Source organism: Thalia democratica, unplaced genomic scaffold (genome assembly GCF_965202585.1).
Source record: "Thalia democratica unplaced genomic scaffold, ktThaDemo2.hap1.1 HAP1_SCAFFOLD_934, whole genome shotgun sequence".
Taxonomy (NCBI): Eukaryota; Metazoa; Chordata; class Thaliacea; order Salpida; family Salpidae; genus Thalia; species Thalia democratica.
Window position 1 is genome coordinate 29,857 of NW_028139878.1, and position 11,305 is coordinate 41,161.

Consider the following 11,305-nt stretch of genomic DNA (forward strand, 5'->3'; position numbering starts at 1 on the left):
CAAAGTTTTATTAACTAATATAAAAATATAACTTATTTAACTATTCCTGTATTAAATAGTCTTGTATTTATGCTTAACATATGTTTTTAACTAAAAAATTTAACTCCAGCTTTCTTGAAAATATTTTAATGATTACTTTTAAAGCTATTGCATATATAAGTTATTTTAAAAGCATGTTCGAAATGTTTATTAATAGTAAATAAATAATAAGCATAAAAATAACATTGCATTCATCTTCAGCTTTATGCATTCGTAGCAATCAACTACGTAATATAATAACGCTAAATGTATTTTTTACCAACTACTTGTGTACTGTTCCCTACATTAAATATATATGTTTATACAGGCTGAAAATTCTAGATTCTGTAAAAATTCCAAGCTGAAAAATATTACTAGAACATGCTTAAATTTGTTCTAAAAGTCTATAGGTCTGTCTTTCTTAACAATTGCACACTGGATTTGAAAAACACTGCACTTTAGATTATTAAAGTTTACTTTGTATTTTAACATGATAGTTCACAAAAAAAATAATTGTTTATTTAACATTTTTGTTATACGAAAAATAAACATCCCAGCATTTTCATTAATATATTGCTAAAAACTCATTTATTATTTAGTACTATTTTAAAAACGTAGAGTTTTTGTAATATCCTCTATTATTGTTTTAAAAGTTAAAGAGGTTTTGAGAAACAAGCAAAATTTTATTTTTATGAGAAAATCCCTAATCTTTTAGGGGGTCTGACTAATTCAGATTAATTGAGCTAAAACTTACTTTGAAATTATACTATTTTACCTCATTAATTAATTAAATTTTGACCATTTCAACTAGTAGCTTTATCACATATTTGATAAAACATATCTAATCTTTAAGAATATATGCATATTTACCTTCAAATAAAAACATAAACAACAAACTTTAAAAAATCTATAAATATATAGGCAACTAGTGTATTCTTATAATAACTATAGAGTTAATGTAGTAATTTTAATTTAGATAGACAAAAATGTCTCTATCTTATACACAAAAAAAATGTAAAAACGCAAAATTGAAAAAAAATTATAAAAATAACAATTATATAACTTTATCATAGCCACATTAAAACTTGTAAAGAAAAAGGTGAAACAGTTTAATATATAATTCGCTTATTAACACTAACTTAATAAATACTGAGAAAGAAACTCATACAGAGACAAAAACGTTTTGTTATTCATAATTTTATTAAAAAGTCGTAGCGAAAGTCACTTCAGAAATACGACAAAGATTCAAACGTAACAATCCAAAGACAAAATGTCGATCTACTTATCAACAGTGATGTTCTTACCACCCCCTGACAGCACGACGTACGGCAGCTGCTTGTCCTTCTGCTGGTTGATCATGACCGCCACCGTGTTCAGCGGCGTGTCGACTCCCACCCCCGATATCTCGTTGCCCTGCTTCCTTATCCTCTTCTCGAGCTTCTGCTTGCCTGTTTGAATTAAACTGGGTTGTTATTTTTTTAAATAAACTTAAATAGGAAGAAAAATGCAGATCAACAACGTTTTACAACCTCTGAAAATTAAGTTTTTTTCATGCAATTTTAAAGTGTGTAGTTAATTGTAGTTTTTTTGACTAACTCGAATAGTAAAATAAAACATTGTCAGTAATACAACGTTTTACAAAATCTAAAAATTGTTTTTTTATGCAATTGTTCTTAATCAAAAGAATAAAAACAAGAGTTTTAAAACTACAGACATGGCTAATAGAAGACATAACTTTCATGGTACAAAAAAAAACGAGCAAAACGCACCGGATCCTTTCCCGTGGAACCTGTGCGAAAGAGTCCTGAAAGCCTCCTTGGGGTCCTGCACTCTTCCCATGTTGTCCCTGTAGTAAAGATCGCACTTGGGCTTGTAATCCTTCTTCTCCGGAAACTCCTCGCCCCCGCCGTAACCTGCGTGACGTCATAATATTAAATATTAATGTTTTGTAAAAGCAGTTTCAAAATGTTTTTTATTAAATTCAACATTTGTTTTTTTAGTCCGGTCGCACATAAAGCTTGTTTCGTCAATTGACATCAAAACATACTTATTATTTCAAGGTGTTGTTAAGCGTGCAATTGACAATTCATTTAAGTGTATTCAAAAAGTGCAGTTTTCACGTATTCTAATTTAAAGGTAAGCAGTTAGTTTGCTTAGTTTTGGTTATTAGGAAAGAAAATAAAAAACTTTGACTAAGGTATACAAATATTTTCAATTTCATTCTCATCTTAGATTCTTACATCTATACAGTCAAACTTCATTGTAGGTAAAAATTATATATACATAGACTGCTTTATATTTTTTCCTATCATAAATTTTTCAATAAATTCATATTGAACCATAAAAAGTAAACTATTTGTAAACTGCATACCTCTATCCCTGTCGCCCCTTCTGTCTTTGGAGTACTTTTCAGCAGCGTACTTGTCCAGGTGATTCGCTGCGTTCCTGTCTTCGACAAACGCGTTCTTCGATGTTATGTCGCTGCTTGTTGTCAGCAGCTGCAAATAATTGGTTTTGTAAAAGACTAACACCGAAAACAACATAAAATTCTAATATTTTCCATGCACTAAAAGTATATAGATTTTAAATATATATTCTTTTTTTCTAAAACACTATGAACAAGTCAGAATAGCACGGTTGTATTTTAACAGTTTCATACAGCTTACTTAGAATACAAGTATTGAGGTTAGGACTTGAAACAACTTCATAGGCCACGAATTAACAGTGTTAGATTTAAAGTAACATACATAAAGTTACATTTATTGAGGTTTTGCATAACAATATAAGTGTAAAAAAGAAGATAAAATTTGAAGTTAAGACTTCTAGATCTTAGGTTAAAAATTACGGTACAAAAGTTAAGAGATAAGTTTTATTTACAAAATTTAAGAGACAGATTAAAAGATTAACGTTTTTCTAACTTTGATAACAACATATCTTAACCTGTCTCGACTTATTTTTATCCTTGTTGTCAACAATGTATCCTTTCCTCTGACACAACTGGAGCGCTCCCATCAATCCGACGCCGGCAATCGGTTCCTCTTCCAACGCAACGTGGGCTGTGTGTTGGAACATAAGTAAAAAAAAAAAACTCAAAACAAAAAGTCTTATGGGAATTGTTAGTGTCTTTAAATACTGCTTTCGCGAATCGCCTCCAAAAACAGACCCAGAGACGCTATTGCAATATTCATGGTTGCCAAAACTTTTTGACAAAATATCTCCAGGTTTTTAAATTTTCACGTTTTAGGGTCTATTTTTAGTTTGAAATTAAGTTTAAGGTAAAAAACTGTGTATGGTAGTATAACAACTTTAACTGACACTACACTATAAAGCTACTTAAAATTAAAAAAATTTTGGTGATGACAAAAACTTTTTATCTATACAATAGTTTTTTGTATAAAATTGAAATTTTACTACATAAAACTAATAAGTTGTTTAAAACTCCTGGTTTCAAAATTCTAGGTTTGGAATTGATTTCTGTTCAAAATTACAGATTTTTTTTTAATTTCTCAAATTTCAAGTTTTTCCAGAATTTTTTAGCCTAAATTGTCAAATATCAGGATTTTCCAGGATTCCCGGTTTTTTAGCAACCCTGAATATTTATAAAGAGCTTGTGTGGTTGTATAAAATTAATATTTAATAATATTATTCGTAAAAACTTAATGTTCAAATAAATGTTGTTAGTAAATTCTGATAATTCTTTTACACCCTCTAACAAGAGATGGTGAAAACTGTAGAAAACTTCAAGATACAAACTTTAATGATTTATAATGTTTATATCTTTACATTTAAAATGAGATTTAGAGAGTTAAAACAATATAATTATTAATTAATTATATATATTTAACAAAAATATACGTAAAAAAAGTAATTAGTTTCATATTGACTATCAAATTATAAAAACAACAAACAAACGAACATTCTTCCTTCTTTTTCTTTTCTCTTTCCCTTCCCATTATGACGTCGTACTTCATCTGCTTCTTGGTCAGCTTTCTCGACGTGACGTCATAATCTTCCTCGTCGACTTTGACGTCATCTGGGACGATTTCCTCCTCACTTTCCTCGTCGCTTTCTTGCGCTGAAAAAATATAAATATTTTAATCAAGTTTAAATGTGTTTTGTTCTAAAAACTTACATTAAGTAAAGTGTATGTTTTGCTATTACATGTTTTGATTTTGAGAAAACAAATAAAAAGGTCACAACTACTAAAGAGGAAATAATAGGATTGCATCGACATGCAACATAAGCACTGACGAGGTCTTTCATCGAAGCTTAGTTTGCGTGAAGAAAAAACATAAAAAAAAATTCATATATAGTATATGTTTTACAAAGTTTTACATTGGTTTGTAAAGTGATTTTAAATGAACTGTTTTAATAAAAATGATGAAATCAAACAAAAATTTACAAACATCATGTCTGTGTACATTCCAAGTTCTAAACAATCTAAAAGAGTTACTAATTGTCTTGCGCTGTTGGAAAAATAATTTGATGATGTATAAATATTTTAATTCAATTAAAGGAAAAATATAAACATTTTAATTCAATTTGAAGTATGTCTCAATCTGAAATTTATTTTAAATAAAGTATATTTTGCTATTACATGTTTTGATTTGTTATAAATAAATAAAGAGATCTCAACTTCTAGAGGAGAAATAATACATTGCATCGATATATAACATAAGAACTGACGAGGTCTTTGAAAGAAACTTGGTTTGCATAATAAAGCCTTGAAATAAAATTTATATAGTTTATGTTTTACATGGTATTGTTAACTAATAAATATTTTAATTTAAGTTGAAATAACATTTTATCTGAAATTTATACTAACTAAAGTCTTACATCGATTTTTAAACTGAATTTAATTCGATAATTTTTACACAAATTAAAAAGACCAAACAAAAAATTACAAACATTATGTTTATGTACATTCCAAACTCTACAATATTCTAGAAAATCCAAAAGAGTTATTATTTTTTTTTTAATCTCATACACACGCACATACTAAAACATTCTACAATACTAATTAATCGAGCTCACGTTTAGTCGACTGATTGTACTGGAATTGACAGAAACTTAGTTTGCATAATAAAGTCTTGAAAGAAAAAATATATAGTTTTACAACGTTTTACATCGTCTTGTAAACTGAATTTAAATCAATTACTTTTATAAACATGAAGAGATCAAATTAAAAAATTACAAAAATCATGTTTATGTACATTCCAAACTCTATAATGCTTTAAACAATCTAAAAGAGTTACTAATAAATTATTTTTTATTGTTTTAAATTTTACACACACGCACATACTAAAACATTCTACAACACTAATATCGAGCTCACGTTTTGCCGACTGATTGTACTGGAATTGACAGAAACTTAGTTTGCATAATAAAGTCTTGAAAGAAAAATATATAGTTTTACAACGTTTTACATCCCTGTAAACTGAATTTGAATCAACTATTTTGTAAACATGATGAGTTCAAACTAAAAATTACAAGTATCATGTTTATGTACATTTTAAATTCTGTAATCTTCTAGACAATCTAAAAGAGTTACTAATAATTTTTTTTTTGATTTGAAATTCCAACACACTAAGACATTTTACTCTACAATACTAATAAAATATCAAACTCACGTTTGGTCGACTGGTTGTACTGGAACTTCTTGCAGAACTCCTCGGTGGTGTTCATCGTCACGTACCTCCCCTCCTCCACCCTGTTCTCCTCCTCCTCTTTCTCCCGCTCGATCTGCTCGGCCAGCCTCTCCACCTCCCTCTTGCGTTTCTCCTCGAGCGTCTCTGTCGATGGAGGAAAAAATTTAGAAACATTTCAAATTAAAAGCTATAAACAAAATCTTTTGCACAAGCTATATACAGGGTTGCCACTCGTTTTTTCCATTATTTTTTCCAGGTTTTTTAAAGTAAACATTTTTGGGTCGATTTTTAGTTTTAAGTTAATTTCTATAAAAGAAACTTTGTTGAATAGTACAAAAACATTTAAAAGATGCTGTAAAGTTACATTGATTGTGTTTTTTAACAAAAAATTTTTTTGATGATGACAAAAAAAATTTACTTATATGATAAATGTTTTGTGCCAAATTGAAATTTTAGTACTGAAAATGTTGAAATTATTAAAAATTCCAGGTTTTTCCAGGTTTTTTTCCCCTTAATTGTCGAATTCCAGGTTTTTCAAGGTTCCAGGTAAAGTGGCAACCCTGTATATATATATATACAATGTATATATTATTTATTTATTTAATTTAAAAGTTATTTATCATTATAATAACAAGTTTGAAAATTATATTCTAGAGTTTCTGTTTTTTTTTTGAATGCTCAAAGAGACGTATGAAAGTTAAAGATTTTAAAATTGGAGCAAGAAAAAAAATGTGAAAAAAATTCAAGAAAACAAGTCTCCAAAAAATCAGCTGTGTTAATAGTTAAAAAAATCTTAAAACAAAAAATACTTATTGAAAACTGTAAAAAATTATATTTCTAATAAAAATAGAATTTTTCTTATGAAGAATAAAAAAGAGGCACATAATAAAACAAACATTAAATATTTAAAAACATGTAAAATTCGACTAAATAACTGGTAAGGTTGAACTGTATAGCTAATTTAAAAAATTCATACAATAATAAATAACATCTTATGATCCTTTTATATAGTATAAATTAAAGTTGATTACATTCTTGCTTATTAAATATTTTTCTACTCCTAAAAACTTTTGTGCTAGGTGGAATCATCTTTACGGAGTTGAGTAAATAATGATAAACTAAATATATATTAAAATTATAAAAATAATAAAAGTAAAAAACTTCTTTTAAATACTTTAAACTAAAATATATGATATAAATACTCAGTATAAAACACTAAGTTTTTGTAAAAACTGTAATATACTTTCAAACTTCGTAGTTTATTACTTTTTTCAAACAGAAACTTTTCATCAAAGGTCATTATTAAAAATTATTTAAGCGTACTTAAATACTGTGCGTTTAAAAATGATAGCACAGTATTTACTTTAAAAAACAATTCTGTGTCAAATAAGAAAGTTAGAGCATACATTTTGATTTTAAACCTACTAACTAAATGGTTATTTTCAATTATTTTACCGAGTAAAAACTCACATAAACAGTGTTTCAATATGATAGATTACAGTTATTTGTTCAAAATATTATCAACGCTTATAAAATTTCCCGCATATACTAAACTTTGCACAGATGTCACTTCAAAACACTGTTTTTAAACAAATCTTAATAACACCAAACAATTCATTTTTAATACAAGGTCTGGTGAAAAATCAGAGAGCCTCAATGCTGAAAGCAGTTCAAATGAGTCTGCACAGAAAGTCTTGCTCATAATTACCAAAACAATAAAGTATAAAACAGATCGCTATTTTTGTCCACATAACTGGATTTTAAAGTTAAAATGAACTAATGTGCCAAGTTTATTACATCAAGTTTAAACTTAATTGCTTTAGAACACTTTTTTGTAGAGTAATTACTATAAAAGTACTATACTGCACCGAACAAAAGTTAATACTGCTACTTTTACTGTCCCATTAGGAGTTAACAGGCAGACATAATCGCGATAATCCAGTAAAATTTGTTCCAGTAAAATTATACATAAAAACTTAAGTTAGATCCATACAAAAAACTATTGCATTTAAAATGTATTTACTGGATAAAAAACAAGCTGGAGATTATTAAAAGGCTATGTTGTCAATAACGATTATTAAGAATTAAAAATTAAAGTAACTTTTAAGTAACTTGTAAGTAAATATGTTATATAAATAAAAAAAATAATTAATTGACTTTAACTACAAAGTTTTTTCTTTTTATTACTACTAGCATTGTATACTTTATTAATATTTTAAATTACTTGCTAAGTATAATTACTTTAGAAAAAGAGGTTGGCAAATTCCTACAATTAAAATTTAAAACACACTTACCTATAATTATGATCCCTTATAAAAAGCTTAAAAATAAACCGTTATAAATTTTAACCTTTGCACCTATGTAATAATATGTTAACAGAATTTTTGTTGAGCATTGATGTTAAGCAAAGCAAGCACATAAAATAAAAATTGATTAACAATAGTTTGTTAAAAGAATATATACACATTATATAAATTCATTTTAAAATCCATATATGTCCACTAACTAATATACACATTTAAAAAGTAAAAGCTTTGTATAAAACTATTAAGAACTTAGTGCTCCCAAATTAATCTTTTTTTAATAGTGAATTGCTGTGTACAGTTTGGGAACCAATGCTCAACTTTAATGAACAAGCATGTAGTAAAACATTAGATAATTGTCCATAAAGAATTAAACTTTCAAATAACTACTTTTTAGGTTTTGATATACTTTAACAACAACACAATTGTATTCTTAGTATAAGAAAAGTAGCAGTAAAAACCTATGAATTTTTCAAAAAAATAGGTGAAAAAATGAAGAGTCAAAGAGTAAAATCCTTATTTTTTACAAAGAAAAAGTTATAAATTGACTAATTTTTAAGTCTTGAAGTTATAAAAAATGTAATTAAAACTGCTTATTAAGGGCATAGGGGAGTAAACACCCTTTTTTGGTTTTTGATCTTATTTTATATAATTTTTACTAAGCTACAAGTTTCTTTTTACATATTTAAAAAATTCAAAATAATTTTTGAGATATAGCCGGTCAAAGTCGGAGGCAACAACAGGTTCCTTATGGGAGGCGCAAACTAAAACGGCAAAAATAGACTATTTCACTAAAATTCTATCTTCTCCTACGTTTTTAGAGATATCTACCTCAAATTTTAGGAAATGTTCCTTGATATATTTAGAAAAATTCTGTCGGAACAGAATTTAAATAAATTTAAAAATAAAAATTTTATATAATAAATAAACAAAAAAAACAGTTTTTTTTTAGTTTTTTTGTTCAGTTGAAAAACTTAATTTTAAATACTTTCAAGTCAAATATTTTCATTTTAAAATATTTTTGAAAACTTTACTACAAAAGAGAGAAAAAAAGTTCAGTACTAAATTGTAATGGATACTAACGTAGCCTTACAACTTACTCACAATCATAATAATAATAAGTGTGTTATCTATTTGATATAAAAAAGTTAATTTTCCGGTCGTTTTTAAATAAGTGTTTTAACTTAAAATTACATCAAGGACCAAATAGCTCCTGGTGGCAAACCCTACTTCAAAATCCTGCAAACAAAAGACTGGTAAACTACCCTACAACAAAATACAATTACAGACGTTCTCATTTGAAGGCTCTAAAGGTGGGAAAGTTGAAATCTTCCCGCAAAGTTAGTTTCTTCGTCATTTGCGTTCTTGTCTTCACACTGTCACAATAAACTTTAAGTGATAACTGTTTAAACGTGTTAATTTCGTACAAAACACATCAAAATCTACCCACCTTGCTTGGCTTCCTTCTTTATTTTCTCCCTTCTCGTTTTTGCGAGCGCTTTCTCCAATTCCCTGTTCGCCTCTTCCGCATCGTCTATTATTACGTCATTCTCCACTTTGACGTCATCGACTTCCATGCGCGACGCTCTGTTGGCATAAAATAATATTTCATCTACCAAACAAAATTTCGAAATAAAAGTTATAAAACTTTTTTTTTAAGAAAAAATATGTACTCGAAGAAAATTTGGGTTGTAAAAATAATTTGTCTTTAGTAATAAAATATTAAAATACCACAAACTTCAATTGAAACATACAAATCATTGTATTTATTAAGCAATTCATATTACAAAGAAATTGGTAAACTACCTTGAGCCCTGATCTTGTCTATCATCAGCAAGCGGAAGCAAATCGTCAGCTTTGAAATTCTTCTTGCGTATCTTTCTCTGTTATAATTAATAAATTCAAAAAAGTGTACAATAATATTAACAAAAATATACCCAACTTAAAGAAATTTACAAAATAACGTCTATATCATATGAAACCTTTTTCAACGTTAAAACAGTCTGAGATTATAACTATAGTCTTTAATGTATATTTATTTATACTTTATAATGCATTATGATTATATTATTTATTATTATTTGTGACAAACGTTTCTGACATATTTAAATTGCTATCGTCATTTTCATAAAAACCTCGTAAAGTTAATGTAAGCTAACATTGAAATATAACATTTCAATTTTATATTTAATTCTACCATCAATTAGCATTATAAAATGCTGAAACAACAATCACCTTCTTCTTTCCCTTCTTCTTGAACGTCACCTCCTTGGCGGTGAGGTAGTCGCTCGCCACCTTCCTGCTGCCCGTGTCCAGGGAAATCCCCTTCGCCCGCAACTCGCTCTTCATCTGCTCCCGCTGCTGCTCCCATGTCAGCGACACCCTGCCGCCCTGACCGATCTTGAACTTTCCCCTCTTCTCGCCTTCTATCTCCTCGTCGTACTTGCCTGTTGGAATTGGGTTTGTTTATGGCGTTTTTGTTATTTTTGTCTTGCCTTGTTCCAAATATGCCTTTAGTACTTATAACAATTCACAAAAAGCAAGTTAATTTTTATTTTTTGTTTACCAATTGAATAAGTAAATCAAAAATATCTGAAGTATGTTTTTTACGAGAAATAAAGAGTTTTTTGCTATCTTTTTCCATTAGGAAACCTATTGAACTTTAACTTTAATTGCTTATATCACAATAGTAACTTTGATTTTCACCTTTTAAGAAACAGAAAAATCGACGGCCCCCTCCTACAAAACTATAATTAAGACTAAGACCTTTTTTGCTCTTAACAATCAACTCCAGATATCCAATGTTAGTTTCAAATTACGGCCTCGTGGCTCCTCCTCGTAAAGGTTATGGCCCTCTAAATTTCTCAAGTTTTTCCACAATATCTAGTATAAGTTTCAAAAATATAATTAAATACGACTATTTTTTTGCTGTCACCATCAACTTTAAAAATATCCATAGTAAGCTTCAAATTATGGCCTCACAACACCCTTTGCCCCTTTTACTACTCACGCCCCCCTCTGGTCCCTTTGCCACTTGTGGAACCCCTTATTTTCTGTGATGCCCCCAAGTAGGACATAAGCACCCACTTGGGAAAACCCTGGTCTAAACAAATTAAAAGCTTAAAATTTAATTGCAATTTTACAGTTTAATATAGTTAGTAATATAACTTTATGTTGAAATTAGAGTACCAAAGTGTATAAGAATTAATATTAAAGTGTATTAGCTTTTAGTTTTTGTTTGTGTCAAAGTGATATATGAAAGAAGTAATTGGTACAAAACAAGGATCTCAACTTGATGATTAACTAAATTAATAAATTTAAAACCAAAAAACTTAT

At 28.2% G+C, this 11,305-nt stretch overlaps 1 protein-coding gene across 1 annotated transcript; it reads right to left on the bottom strand.

Annotated features, from left to right (window-relative positions):
- Positions 1 to 1,296: 1,296 nt before the first annotated feature.
- LOC145847468 (U4/U6.U5 tri-snRNP-associated protein 1-like) lies at positions 1,297 to 10,416 on the bottom strand (the record flags this gene model as incomplete). The annotated part of the gene is made up of 9 exons (XM_082953608.1): positions 1,297 to 1,466; positions 1,788 to 1,931; positions 2,390 to 2,516; positions 2,959 to 3,074; positions 3,935 to 4,093; positions 5,649 to 5,810; positions 9,420 to 9,556; positions 9,776 to 9,852; positions 10,205 to 10,416. Coding segments are annotated over 9 exons (1,304 nt in total), but the record flags the coding sequence as incomplete, so codon positions are not given.
- Between the last annotated feature and the right edge of the window lie 889 nt (positions 10,417 to 11,305).